Source organism: Elephantulus edwardii, unplaced genomic scaffold, assembly GCF_000299155.1.
Source record: "Elephantulus edwardii isolate Elephantulus edwardi_28Jun2011 unplaced genomic scaffold, EleEdw1.0 scaffold00091, whole genome shotgun sequence".
NCBI lineage: Eukaryota > Metazoa > Chordata > Mammalia > Macroscelidea > Macroscelididae > Elephantulus > Elephantulus edwardii.
The window spans coordinates 1674516-1688949 of record NW_006399841.1 but is presented as its reverse complement, the minus strand read 5'-3'; the positions used below and the strand labels follow the sequence as shown (position 1 = coordinate 1688949).

At 48.3% G+C, this 14434-nt stretch overlaps 1 protein-coding gene across 1 annotated transcript in view; it reads left to right on the top strand.

Moving 5' to 3' along the window:
* ITGA9 (integrin, alpha 9) overlaps positions 1 to 14434 on the top strand; it is a 341099-nt gene that overhangs the window by 273129 nt on the left and 53536 nt on the right. The window contains exons 21-23 of the mRNA XM_006890656.1: positions 3565 to 3654; positions 5935 to 6043; positions 10425 to 10532. Coding sequence (XP_006890718.1) covers positions 3565 to 3654; positions 5935 to 6043; positions 10425 to 10532 — 307 coding nt within the window. The remainder of the gene's footprint in view (positions 1 to 3564; positions 3655 to 5934; positions 6044 to 10424; positions 10533 to 14434) is intronic.

The following is a 14434-nucleotide window of genomic DNA, read 5'->3' as shown; positions in this document are numbered from 1 at the left end:
CTGTCCCTCTACTCTACCCAGCATGATGTCCCTCTCCAAAGACCTGTCTCTCCTTGCAACATGTCCAAAGTATGTCAGGCGAAGCCCCAGAATCTTTGCCTCCAAGGAGTAGCCTGGTTTAACCCTCTCTAGGATGAATCTGTTTGTTTTCTTGGCAGTCCCTAGTACATTCAAGACTCTTCTCCAGCACTACAGCTCAAAGGCGTCAATTCTCCTTCACAAGGTGAAGATTACACCTTGGAAAAAGCGGTTCTCCTCTGTCCTGCAGCGTCCTGGAGTCGGAACTGACCCCAGGCAGTGGGTTTGGCTTCGGGAGCCGTTAAACATGCAGCGAATGCACTAGGTTTCTTCCCCAGCAGCGATGAGAATCTGGTCACGCCCACCACACTTGACTCCTTGCTGTGATGGAGCGTCCCCACAGCTCATTATCTTGAAAACCTGCCTTTAAATCTCAGTCATTCCTTGCTTCCTGTCACCACCCTCTGAGGGTCTCTTGCCTGCTTGTGGATTTAGACAGAACGTTGACTGAACAGTTCAGTGAACTGGCGTTCACCTCCCAGCCCTGCCTCTCAAGTCCTGAGCGATGTGTGGTCTCTTCATCTGTTCAGCTTCACTCCATCTGGAGTGGTCATCGCGATGACAGATGAGGCTGTCGGGCCTGAGCTGCCAGTGGCCACTGGTGCCTTGACAGACGAGAGGGCAAGGGGTGTTCCTTCATCAGGGACCAGTTACTCAGACCAGCAGGATGCTGGGGTGCGGAGGGCGCAAGCTGGGAGGTGCCACCCCATGGCCGTGTGCAGCCTGTCCAAGTGACTCTGTGACTTTTCCTGCCTCAGGAAGGAAGAGCCAGGAAGCTGTGCTGTGTGAGCACCTGTGGCCGCTGCCTCTGCAGCCCAAGGCCATCATCCCTGAGGGATGGTGTCGCTAGTGTTCAGAAGGCAGATGCAGAGGGTCCAGAGAGCTCGGGCAGGCGCTGTGGCCCTGTGGGGTCAGAGTCACACAGTACCATTGTTTCAGAACAATGGGGGACAAGGAAGTATTGATGCTATTTAAGATCCTGGCCTGTTCAGCACTTGCAGAGAAGGAGAGGGAAGCAGTGGGACCTGCAGGGGTCCAGGGGGCACGGAGCAGATGGGGACTCAGCAGATGGTCAGGGAGCGCTGTGGGGTGTGGTCGGCATGAGCCCACCCACCCCTCCAGAGTTCTGCACCCCTCGAGGCCACACTCAGCTTTTTTGCTGGGATTCTGTGTGTAGTCTTGGGCCCAACTGTTAAAGTGATAGGAGTGGTGAGAACGCCAGCGGCCGTGAGCATTTGAAGGGTTCTTGATGCTTCCCGTTTCCGGCAATTACAGTTAGGACTGATACGTGAAGTTTCATTAAATCGTTGTTAGGTGCCATTGAGTCAAGTATGCCTCACAGTGACCCTGTGAACAGCAGAGCTGAACGCTGCCCTATCCTCACACTTCCTGACACCCGGGAGCCCATTGCTGCAGTCACTGTGTCACCATGTCAATCCACCTCATAGAAGGTCTTCCTCTTCTACACTGACCTTCCGACTTTCTAAGCATTATGTCCCTCTCCACGGGATAGCAACATGCCCAAAGTATGGGAGACAAAGTTGTGTATAATATATTTAGAACCAGGAGGAGAGACAGACAGACAAGGGGGGGAAGGGGGGGAGGGGAGGAGGAGGAGGAGGAGAAGAAGAAAGAGAAATAGAAGAAATAGAGAGGGGAAAGAGAAAGGAGAGAAATAGAGAAAGAGAGAGGACAGAGGAGAGAGAGAGAGAAAGGGGAGAAAGAGGAGAGAGAGAGAGAGAGGGGAGAGAGAGAAGAGAAATAGAGAGGGGAGAGAGAGAAGAGAGAGGGGAGAGAGAAAGAGAGGAGAGAAATAGAGGAGAGAGGGAGAGAGAGAGAGACGGACCACGGAGGGAGGGAGGAGAGGAGAGAGAAAGAATATATGCATGTGTGTGTATAGACAAAGCTGGGTTGGAATCGGGCCTCTGTGAGGCATATGGTTGACCCTGGGATCAGGTCACTTAACCTGCCAGAGCTGACCCTCCCCTGTCCAAGACAGGCTATCCTGCCTACCTCCTGGGATTACTGACGATCTCAGTGAGGTTGTGCTGTGAAACAGCCTAGGACTTGGCACATAACCTCTTTGCAACAGGATACATGTATTCATCTTCTGAAATGACCTCAAAAAATCTCATCAGGTGCTTTCTCCCACAAGTGGCACCTGGGTGTGGGCCTGCCCCTGCCTGGCATCTGAAGCGAGAGATTCTCTGCTGTGATAGGACAGAGCTGACTTGGTTCTCGGCAGAGGATGGCAATAGCACAGGGTGGGAGCTAGCCGATCAGGTCCAGCACACGCCTTCCTGGCTGCACTGTCCTCACCTCGCTGGCCTGTCCCTGGCTTCCTCTCTGGGGCAGCATTTCTAGAAGTGGCACACGTGTCCTTGCCCAGCCAGAACCTCCAGTACCCTGCATTCCCGCACGCCTCCTGCCATATTCCAAATGACTCGTTCTTGCAACTCTGCTGAGGCCCTCTCCAGCCAGAGCCCACCCACTTGTGAGCAGAGAGCCCGGCGAGCGTGCCCGGTATGAATCCCTCGCTCCCAGCAGCAGCTGCAGCTCTCAGCCTTCTGCTGAGAATATGCTGAGGTGCACAGTCTACTCTTGTCGCTCCAAGTCCCCAGCAACACTGAGCATTAATGCCCAGAGCACCCAGCCCCTGGACACATTGCTGTTGTCAGTTTCCATCAGGTCATCCCCCAGCTCATGGTGACCCATGCACAACAGAACATAACACATCCCAGTCCTATACTAGCCCCAGGAAGCTCTGGTGGCTTAGTGGTAAGGAATCGCTCTGGCAGTGCAAAGGTACCTCGTTCAAATCCACCAGCCCAACTGCTCTGCAGAAGATGGACAGTCTCCTATCATGCTGTTTACTGCTCTTGAAAACCCAGTAGAGGGTCAACTATGAGTCAGTTCCAACCTGAGGACACATTTCAACAGACACCATCCCCAAGAAGGATTCTAGATCACACTGTTATAATAGGATTGTCGTTGGCTAAGTTTCAGAGCTCAATCACCAGGCCTTTCTTCCTGGTGTATCTTAGTTGGAAGCTTTGCTAAAACCTGACCAACAACACACAGGCCTCCACTGACAGATGGTGGGACATGAAGAGTATTGGCTGAGATTGAACCCATGTCTCCACCCAGCAGGTGAGGGCTGTCCTCCTGAACCAGCAATGCCCTCGACATGCCTTTATCATCTTATTTCTCTTGCTTCTTGATTTCCCTTCTGAGGTTTGCTGGGATCCTCTCCTAAATAAACCGGATGCACTCACATCTCTGTGCAAGACAGAGACAGCGGAGGGCCTGCAGTATGCAGGGATGGCAAACAGAGCCTGGAGCAAGGCACAGGGCAGAATGCACTCTGGACGCACGCGCTGCAACAAGTACTTCTGGACGAGGCGCTGTGGCGTTGGGCCCACAGAGCCTGCTGCCAGGTGGCCGCCTCGAGGACCAGCCTTCACCACTCTCTTCCCTCCCTCGCAGTGGCAATGTGGAGCGTTCCGAGTCCATGCACGACAACGTGCTCTCGCTGACAGTGCCGCTGATGCACGAGGTGGACACGTCCATCACTGGGTGAGTAGCCTGGTCGCGGGTTATCAAATGCAGGGCTGCCCCCCAGTGGAAACCTGGGCTCGTCTTGTGTTTTCAAGTGTCACTGCGATTTGGTACCTTGCTTCAGCTGCATGACCGGCACATTTTAGGTCTATTTCTTGGCTCCCCACCCACCTGATGCATTGCAAGAGACGTTGGATGATAGGTGTCACACCTAAGCAACCCCCCCCAAGTCTTTGAACACTGCGTGCACTTTTATTTGCATGTGCCCCAGCCTCTGCCCTTCCAGAATGCCCTGGGGGACCAGGCAGCAAGGTCTCTGGGATTAAAATCTCAGCCAGAAGCAGCTGGGACAGAGGCTACAGCCAGATGGATGTACCCCCTACCCTGCCTGAGGCTGGTTTTGTGATCACAGCCAACCCTGCAGTGGCTTTCTTTTAACCCCTTCAGCAGAGGCAGCTCTGTAAGACACCATCTGGAAGGGGCAGGAACCACCACGATGCCCAGCCACCATCCTGGGTGAGGTCCTGTGACCACTCTGGGCTGCTGGCTCGCCTCAAAGCTAGTCCTGCGGCCACCAGAGACCAAAAACGACCCGTGTCGATTCTCAGCCAAAGTTGGGCCTGGAAAGACAAGAGCTCAGTTCCTGTTTTCTGGCTTCAAAAAACAGCGCTATGTACCTTTTTGATCATGGAAAGCATATTTGCACAAATCATTCAGCTCAAATGAGGACCCACTGATCCCTGGTGGTCAAGGCAAGCAGAACTTTGTAGAAATTCATTGTTGCTCAGTTTTCAGTTTCTCAAGTTCTCCAGGGCCCAGCTGGCTGGCTGGGAAGGGGCGTCCTCCCCCTGCACTGACTCCACCAGCATAGCTGGCTCTGAGTGTGCCCGCTCCTGAACTCTGCATTTTTCATCATGTTCTGAGACCTTGGTGAATATATTTGTAAATTAGCATATATTTGCCTCTGTTCACAGCTCTATTTTTAACCATACTGTTTATTTGCTGTGCCCCAAACAAACCCTATCTTTGGGGACAAAAGGGAAAACCATTGCCAGTTGATCCTGTGGGGCTTGGAAAGGAGCCCTTTCTTTCCTTGAGGTGTTAACAGCCCCTGATGAAGTATTAGTTAAACAAACGAGCCAGCCTCTGGCCCTTCCAGGAACCTCAAATTCAGAGAGTTTCAGTGAGCATGTCCGTGCCATGTGGCGATGCGAGAACTTCCCCGTGTTTCTAAAATCGAAAATTAAGTGGACGAGAGATGAAGTGTTGTCCATTCCAACTTGGCAATAGTATCCTCTGCTTCCTGTAAGTAAACACAGCAGTATCTTGTGTTTAGGAAAGTGAGCGCCTTCTAGGATCTCCTCTGAAGTCATTTATTTGTCTGAGAGTTTGAGCAAATCTGGGCTTTATCTCATCCCTGGGGGTTTTGTTCATACGAGCAGCTCTGAAAATGGTGCTGCACAGTGAACTACAGTCACCCCTCGAGTTCCTGGGTGGTTGCAAGCAGTTAACACACGGGGCTGCTCCTCGAAAGGTTGTAAGTTTGAGTCCACCCCTGGACACCTCAAAAGAGAGACCTAGCGATTGCTTTCTGAAATCATCAGCCGTCAGAAGAGACAGAACCGAGTACAATTCCTCGCAAACCTGAGGCATAGCCAACTCCATGGCAACTAGTTTAGGCTTGTGCTATTTAAAATATTTTAAAAAAACCAAAACAAACAAACCCAACAAACAATAAAGAATGACTTTCACCCAACTACCTCAACTTTTAAATAATTACATAATTTCTAGTAACCTTTGAAGAAAGGCAAAATCAAGGTTTGTTGAAAAAGGATTTGACCCAAGCGCAGTTTAGAATCTCAACTCTGTAATTCGCTCACATTTCTGTCTTGAAATGTTGCCCATAATCTTCCTTGATTGACAGAATGTTTCTCAAACAATGGTGCAGAAAATGTATTATTTCATCATCCAGTGTTATTACGGGTGGAGGAACCACGGAAATGGAAGCTACTGCACTTTTCTTTGTTGTTTTAGAAATGGAATCCCAGCACGTGTGTGTCAATATGGCTTAATGGGTTTGACATAAGGTGACATTTCAGACATTGCGGGGAGAGTGTTTAGAAGGCACAGGTCAGCCCGGACCACTCGTAAGGGAGGGAGGAAATAGTTCCATAGGGAAGGTATTTGGGGGAAGGTGCTGGGGGACAGCAGGCACAGAGGTTGGGGTTCCCCGGATATCCGGGCCCGTGGGTGCTCGGTCATGGACTGAGATGGTAAGGTCATGCTTTCCTTCTCCAGGGTCGTGTCGCCCACCTCCTTTGTGTACGGCGAGTCTGTGGATGCGTCTAACTTTATTCAACTGGATAACCTGGAGTGTCACTTCCAACCCCTCAACATCACCCTTCAGGTACCAATCCCTAAGACCTTCTGTGTCACTGGGGGCCAATAGGATGTGTCCCCTTGCTGAAAGCTCAAGAAAGCACTTTTCAGGACCTTTCCAGGAAAACCCTTCTTACCCTATTGTCTGGCATATGGGTGTGTGTGTGTGTGTGTGTGTGTGTGTGTGTGTGTGTGTGTGTGTGTTCTGTAACCATAGTGATTATTGTCTTTCTCTGTGTGCACACCTCTGCCTGTTTGAGTCTCAGAAGCACCATGGTGAACACCAGCTTTCCCCACGGCAGCCCTGGGCAGCTGAGGCGTGAGCCAGCAACCTAGCCTGCATGGCTCCACCAGAATCACTTCTGACCTCGGTCATTCTTCACAGCGTGGACAGGCTAGTCTCCAAAGCTGTGCTGCATTTCCTCCTTCCTGAGGCTGGCCGTTCCAACTCAGCCAAAGACTGACTCCTGACGAGTATGGTCTCTCCAAAGAGAAAAGCAGTGCGAGTCTATGGCAGCCACAGGAGATACTGTGTCCAGTCCCAGGGCACCTCCACCATCGCTCGCCCAGTGCGCACTGTGACTACCCCGAGGGCAGCCTGCCTTCCCTAAATCAGAGCGTGGCAGAATTCTTCTGAGAAGAACTATAGTTTAGGTTTCTCATATTACATTGCCTCTAAAGTGACTGTAGGGAGCTCTGGTGGCCAGAAGCTGCACTGCAATCTCAAAGGCACACAGTTTGAGGACACCAGATGCTCTGTAGGAGAAAGATGGGCAACCTCCTCTTGTGTGATTACTGCCTCTGAAGACCTGCTGGAGGTCAGCTGTGGGTCAGCTCTGACTCAACGGAACACAACAGCTTAGTGTACATAAAGCTTTCATATGCGCTCACACACACTGCCACCAAGTCAGAACCAATTCACAGCTGACCCTCCGGCGGGTTTGCAAAGGGTATAAATCACACAGGAGATTGTCCGTCTTTCTCAGAGCAGCTGGTGGATTTGAACCTCCTGCCTTTGGGGCAGTCAGCACAGTTCCTTACCCACTAGGCTGCCTGTGCAATTCCTTACCCAGTAGGCTGCCTGCACTAGGAAAGAAAGAAAATCTTGTGACTCACTTAATATTTACTTTATTGCAGTTGTCTGGAATCAAACCTGTATTAGCTCCAAAATATGACTATGTTGTAGATTATGTATATGCATAATTATCTCATTTTTGTTATTGTTTCTTTTTGGATACTGACATTTGAATTGCATTGAAGTTCCAGGTCTTAGGAAATATAGTTCTTTGGGTTCCTTCCCCACAACAACCATTTAGAAAGGTAAAACCATTCTTAGCTTGTGAGCCCTGAGTCAGATTGGCCTGCAGTCCTGCTCAGAAGGGTGAATTCTCAAGCCAGCGCTGTTCAGTGTGTGAATCTGTGGATGTAAAGCTGGAAGGACCAGAGTGATCCCCAGTCCTTCCTCTCAACAGCAAACACAGGGGCTTCTAGACCCAGGCAGGGAAGGACATGCTCACAGTGAGGCCACGTTCACAATCAGCTGTTACCAAACAGTTGGAAGTTCGAATCCACCCAGGATAACTTTAGAAGAAAGACGGGAGCAGGGTTCTCTTCTAGTACATGTGGGGTCCCAGTGAGTCAGCATTGGCTTGAAGGCAGCTTGTTTGGTTTTTGGTGAGGTCTTGGAGCTCTGAGAGGCACACAGGGGACTACGGCCTCTCGGGCATTAACCAGACACCCTCGTGTGGCCCAGTCCCCCACCAGGAGCAGCAGATGAACTCAGTAGAGGGACAGACACTTGGAGCTAGAAGTGCAGAGCACGGGCCTTCCTTGCCTCGATGCATCATGGGAATCTGCAGGTCTAACTCCCAGGACTCTTCCCAGCTTCCTCCCAGCCCTCCCCCTGGGAGAGAGAATCCCGATCCAAGCATTCACTGCTGTGGCCGAATAATTATTACTTTCTTTCTCTGCATCCTCTCTCGAGGTAGACCCAGGGGATGACAAATAATGACAGGGTGAGGGTCAGAAAATGAGGCAGTAAAACATTGGAGGACTCTTAGAAACAATGGTCTTCCTCTCCCCAGAGCATTCTGGGCAGGAGACCTCCGAGCTGTGATGGATAACACATGTCCCCAGCTCCGAGAGGATGCGTCTCTGGACTGACTAAGCCCCAGCTGTCACATCCTTCCCTTGATTTACAGGACAGTGAGGGAAGGATGGGGTCACCACTTCGTCTATGACTGTGGAGCCAGCGCTGTGAACAGAGCCTCTGTGTTCCTGAATCGCCTCTCAGGGTTCTTTTTTTTTTTTTTTTTGCAGTTGGGCAGAAAGATAAAGGACCAGGCGGATTTCTTTCATTGTCATTGTTTATACTCTTTTGTTTTTGCTCTTAGAAAGACATTGAGGTGTCTTGCAATAAAAAGATAAAGTTGCAAGAGTAAGTTAAAAAGGTATAAATGGCACAGAGTCCACATAATAAAGAGGACATAGAGCTTGAAAGGAGAAGGCAGGAGGGGCTCGGAGTTAAAACAAAAGATACAGGAATGCTCTTATCGCCGGGCACAGAAAGGGAGGAAACCGGAGACCCTGAGATTAAGTCATGTTCCTCGGAAGGCATTTTTCCACGGAGCTTAACGTGTGATCTTCCAGACCAATAACTTTCTTTGCAACTGACCTGAAATAGGATACAGTGGAAAGAGTTCAGGCCCAGGGGACCGAGTGATTGGCATGCCCCTCAGTAAATTTCTTGATTTTGGAGTGTCTGAGAGTGCAGAGCTTCTAGTTCAGGGTTAAGAGAATTGGCTGGGTCTGCAGGATGGAGGGTTTCTGTCATTGGTTAGAAGGGAACCTTCTGGTGTTAGCAAATCGGACTGTTTCCTTGAGATATCCCTGATGACTGTTTTGTGGTGTGGTGTTGATTAGTTGGGGTTTTTTTTTCCCTTGAAATCATCTTCATTATTCTGATTGTCCTTCAGGAAAGTCCCTAGAGAATGGGGTCAGGGAAACAGATGAAACTCTTCTGTGTGTTAAAGAATGCAGTTTAACCAAAAAGGTCAGCCGTTCAAACCACCAGCTGCTCCTGGGACGAAGATTTGACAGTCTGCACCCACAAGGCGGCCCAGCCCTGCAGAGCCTGAGATCAGTTCTGCTCTGCTCTGACCTGTAAGGTCTGGAGGACTCAGAATCACCTCGGTAGCGGTGTTACTCTGGGCTCACTGCTCCGGTTTCGGGCCCTCTTGCCTGGACAAAGATTTGAACCTCTTGGGTGGGAGACAATCAGAAAGAAGATTGGTCGTGGATGAATCCGCTGGCTTTGCCCTACTTCAGGCCTTCATAGATGGTTTCTTCTGCCCGAAAGAATCCCAGCATAGGCTGACCCCCTTGTTAGAGCACACAGCTGAGAGGCAGAGAGACAGAAGTGACGGTAAAAACACAGTTTTACTAGAAAAGACACGTCCCAGAGAGCGAGACGAGTCATTTTCTAAAAGTAAAGAAGTAGAGAAAGATACTGAGCCACGTGTGTCACGGGTTAATAAAACAGCTCACTTCCTCATTTTGGGGTGCTTTGGGGCTTGAGTCTGGACCAGTGGAATGATTGATGTCCCAAGGAGTTCAAAATTTGACGAGCAGTTCCGTTCCAGTTCTCTCCCTCATCTGTTTCAATGCAGTGTACATAATTTATCCCCTCTTTTCCTAGTTTCCCCCTAAACCCAATGTCAGCCCTGTTTTACAACAGTGGCACCATGCAGTATTTGTCCTTTTGTGACTGAGATATTTCACTCAGCATAATGTCCTCCAAGGTCACCCATTTTGCATAATATTTCATGAGTTCCTTGTTTTTCATTGTGTGAGTATATCAGAGCTTCTCTATCCATTTGTTTGTTGATGGGCACTTGGGTTGTTTCCAGCTCTTTGCTATTACGAACATAGCCGCCAGAAACATGGGTGTACATATATCTGCTTGGGTGACAGTTATGGTCTCTTTGGGGTATATTCCCAGTAGTGGAATTGCTGGGTCAAAGGTATTTCTATTTGCAACTATTTGAGAAAGCGTCATACCACCTTCCACAGTGGTTACACCATTTTACACTCCCACCAACAGTGAATAAGGGTTCCAGTTTCTTAACAACCTCAATAATACTTGGTTTTTTCTGCTCTGTTAAATTTTGCTATTCTTCCTGGGGTGAGATGGTATCTCATAGTTGTTTTGAAATCATAGATGTTTTCATGCGTGTTCAAGGATTCCCATTTCTTTTGAAAGCTCCCTATGTTTCATTCTAATTTTAATCTCCAGGTTTGCAAACCCTAGCATTTCTGTGTATCATTTCGCCGAATGTTACATAGATTGCATGTAGCAAAACGAAAATCTGTAATTTGCATTTATTTTGTTGTGTGTCTCACACCCGCAGGTCTACAATACGGGGCCAAGCACCCTCCCGGGATCATCAGTCAGCATCTCTTTTCCCAACCGACTGTCCCCTGGTGGTGCGGAGATGTTTCACATTCAGGAGATGGTGGTGAGTTTTCAGTGTGTTCGCGTGGTTGCACTCAGACCCAAGCCAGCTCGTTCACATTTGGTACCCACCCCATGCCTGACCTCCACCCCGAGGGCTTGGAAGTGTAGCTCATGTGCCCTTTTGACTCATACCTGGAGAAACCGGGAGGTCTGTGACATCTGAATTCCTCCACTGAGATGGTTTGATTAATGCTTTCAGAAGACCTGGTTGGAAATAGGGAAGGATTGATTATGAACGTCACTCCTACAACAGATTTCTGGGCTCTGGGAAGCACAGAGGTTGTCTGCTGACATGTGTGTCAGTCGGAAAATCTCTGAGGATATCTGAAGCATTCGTGAAGATTCTCCAAGGGGTCCCTGATATCTAGAGGATGAAGAATTTACAGGTTGAAACTCAGATTTACATGCAGAGTAAATTCACTCTCCGATCTCAAGTCAACGGTAGATTTGTTTTTCAATTATTTGACTAGAAGAGTCACTTCTTCTAATCAGAGATGCCAAACAGTCCTTACTTAGGGAACTACTTAACCAAATTGGCAAGTAAGTTCCCATGGATCAAATAATACTTTGCAGGGGTTACATGTGACTCTTCTAAAACCGAGAATAAAATAGTGACAATTATAAGCTATAAAAAGAAAAAGGAAGCCCTAACAGCACATTGAAGATTAAACTATGAGAAAAAGAATTTCATGTTATGAAATTATCAGTTACTTTATAAAATGGAAGTTTCCATGTAAAGGATAGTGTTAATTGTAGATGATGTTATCTTTAGGATGGTGTGGGAACTGGGATGATCATTCCCACCCTCCTCCCTGAAGCACTTTCTTTGCTTGGCTTCTGGAATATCACATAGACCTGGTTTCTCCTTTCTCACGTACTTGTCTTCTTATCCCCTTAACTTCTAGAAGGTTCAGGGCTTCCTGTCCTCTCCCCTCTGTCTCCGAGAGCTCATCCAGACTCTTGACTTTGTATCCAGTCTGTGCTGACAACACCAAATATTGATCCCCAGCCTTGACTTCTCCCAGGAATCCCAGACATATGTGGCCAGTCACCTGCAGGCCACCTCCACGTCACAGCCTTCTCATCCCTAATTCAGAACTGAATTCCTGACCGTTAGCTTACAAACCTGATTCTCCCACAGCCTTCCCCGTCTCTATCCATGGCTGGTCTATGTTTCCAGTTGCTTTGGTAAAACCCTTAGGTCTTCTCTCTCTCTCTTTTTGTTTTTGAATGTTTTTTATTTCTACCAATTTTTTTTTACTAGTTTATTTACAAAATTCTAATACAGAGTCAAACAAATTCTTTCAATTTCTCCCACTCCCCCACCCATCAAATTGTACAATCCAATGATTAATGCCCCCAGCCCCTACATATATCCACATCCCTCTACTTCCAGCTTCTCCCACCCCTCCTGGATCCTTATACTCCTTCTACAGTAACGGTCTTAAACAACATTTATCCTTGTGACACTGAGTTAGTTCACTCAGCATAATGCTCTCCAGTCCCTCCCAAATTAGGTAGTAATTTGCAAAGTTATTGCTCCTGCGTGCTGCATGGTAGTCCATTGTGTGAATGTACCATAATTTCTCATTCATTCGTTTGTGGTTGGACATTTGGGCTGTTTCTATTCCACTACTTAGAATATACCCTGAGAATATGAGAACTGAGGCACAAACTGAGATTTGTCCACCAATGTTCATAGCAGCATTATTCTCTCTTTCTTGATTGATCTATTTCTTTCACACTTTGCTCATTGTCCCTGCAAGCCCCGCTGGAACAGCAGAAGAGAAGCAGAAACCCTAGTGTTCTGTGTCAGTAGTGTGGCGGGAGAAGTTAGTTATGTTATTGATTGACTAGTTCAACCCAGGAATAATTTCTTGCAACATTGGTGGTTGAGCTTCCTAAGAGTCAGACTTGAATCTGGTTTGCCATATATTAAAAAAAAAACAACACCAAATCAAACCAAACAATCCCACCACTGTACCCCTCTACTCTCCTAATGTTCTGGCTATATGTCAGAGAGCTAGACAATGACTAGGGAGGATAGAAGGAGAGTTGATGCCTTTGAGCTGTGGTGCTGGAGAAGAGTACTGAATATACCATGGACTGCTAAGAAAACAAACAGGTTTGACCTGGAGAGGGTTAAACCAGGCTGCTCCTTGGAGGCAAAGATTCTGAAGCTTCATCTGACATACTTTGGACATGTTGCAAGGAGGGACAGGTCCTTGGAGAGGGGCGTCATGCTTGGGAGGGTGGAGGGACAGCGCAGGAGAGGAAGACCCTCTATGAGGTGGATTGATTCAATGACTGGGGTAGTGGGGATGGGTGTATCAGAGACAGTGAGGTTGGCACAGGATAAAGCAGGGTTTAGGGCTATTGTATATAGGATTTCTATGGATCACAGGTGACTCGAAGACACATAGCAAAAACAATAATTTAAAGGTAACTCGTTCAGATTCACCAACAGCCTTGGGAAGAAGACAGACAATCTCTTCCTTTATGGCCCTTAGCTCCTAAAAACCTACTAGAAGGTCAGTTATCAGTCGACTCAGATTCCATAGCAATGACTTTTAGATTTTTGGTTTTTTGAAGATTGGTGTGTTTTGTTGTTTTGGGTTTTCTGGGGTTTTTCTTAATAAACCTACACACTGATCTGAGATGTGATGCCCTGATGAGGGCAGGGTTCCCAGGTACTCAGCCAGCACACCTCCGTTAAGGCCCACGGCTTCTGAGAGCCAGGACATACTGCAGCTCAGCACAGTTCCCAGCCCTCACTGGGTCAGGTGTGCCTCGTGAAACTCACAGAGTTCTTTACAAGTTCTTCACATAGGCCTCTGGGCACTTTGACTGGAGCAGGGTTGTCATCCTGACGATTTGTGTGACTTGGTGATAGTTTGTATCTTCCTGGGATAAACCAGCATTCATTCTCTGTGATACAACCTAAGACCTGCCATCATGCCCACCACACCCCCACTCTCAGCCATAGCCATTGCCAGCCTCAGACAGGCTAGTGGCCAGCAGGGCACCACATGAGCCTTCTAAACCCACTGTAGCTTGGAAGCCAACGACAGACGTGGAGGACTCTTCTGCCGTCCCTCGCTTTGCCCTGTGTGACCCACACTGTGTCTCTTAATTGTGCCTTGTGGTCATCACCTTCACAGAATGCTGGGGGTGCAGGGTGGCCCCACAGGCCTGGACCCCCATATGTACCACCCAGAGTCTGCAGCACCATTTCTTGACTGTTAAGCCATGTTCATCCAGAAGTCTCCAGGGCTACTACTGAGAGATGTCGCAAGAACAGCCTGCCTCTAGTCTAGGCTCCACCAAGTATGCTTTTGTTCTCTCCTAAAGGGTGGTGGCCTACCTGATAGAGAGTTGCACTTCCAACTCCAGGGTGGATGGTTCAAATCCACCAGCTGCTCCATGGAAGAAAGAATGGGCAGTTTATTTTTTTGTGATTTATAGTCTCTGAAAACCCACTGGAGGGTTCATCTGTAAGGCAGTGAACAACAGCAGAGGGTTAACTGAGGTCTAATTCAAGTGCTTTAGCTTATATGGGAAAGAATGCTTTTGTTTACTCAGGAGCGTTTACAGCCTTCCTAATGAAGTATGGCTATCCACTTCATACTCTCAGTCCTGGTTCATGATCTTCCTTTCCCGGAGCCCCCTCCCCTGCATATGATTTTATTTAGAAACAGCTGTTTTGACCTGAGAAGAAACTGTCAATTCTCATTATGCCCTCTCCCCACTGGATTGTGCAGAGTCCCCTGGGGTCCCACTGAATTCCCAAAACAAAAATGTGGACAAGTTATTGTGAGCTTAACTGTCCATCAGCAACTAAGTTGAAATGACCATGAGGATAATAGAAATGGGAGAATGGCAGACTTTGTGGTTCATTTAAAA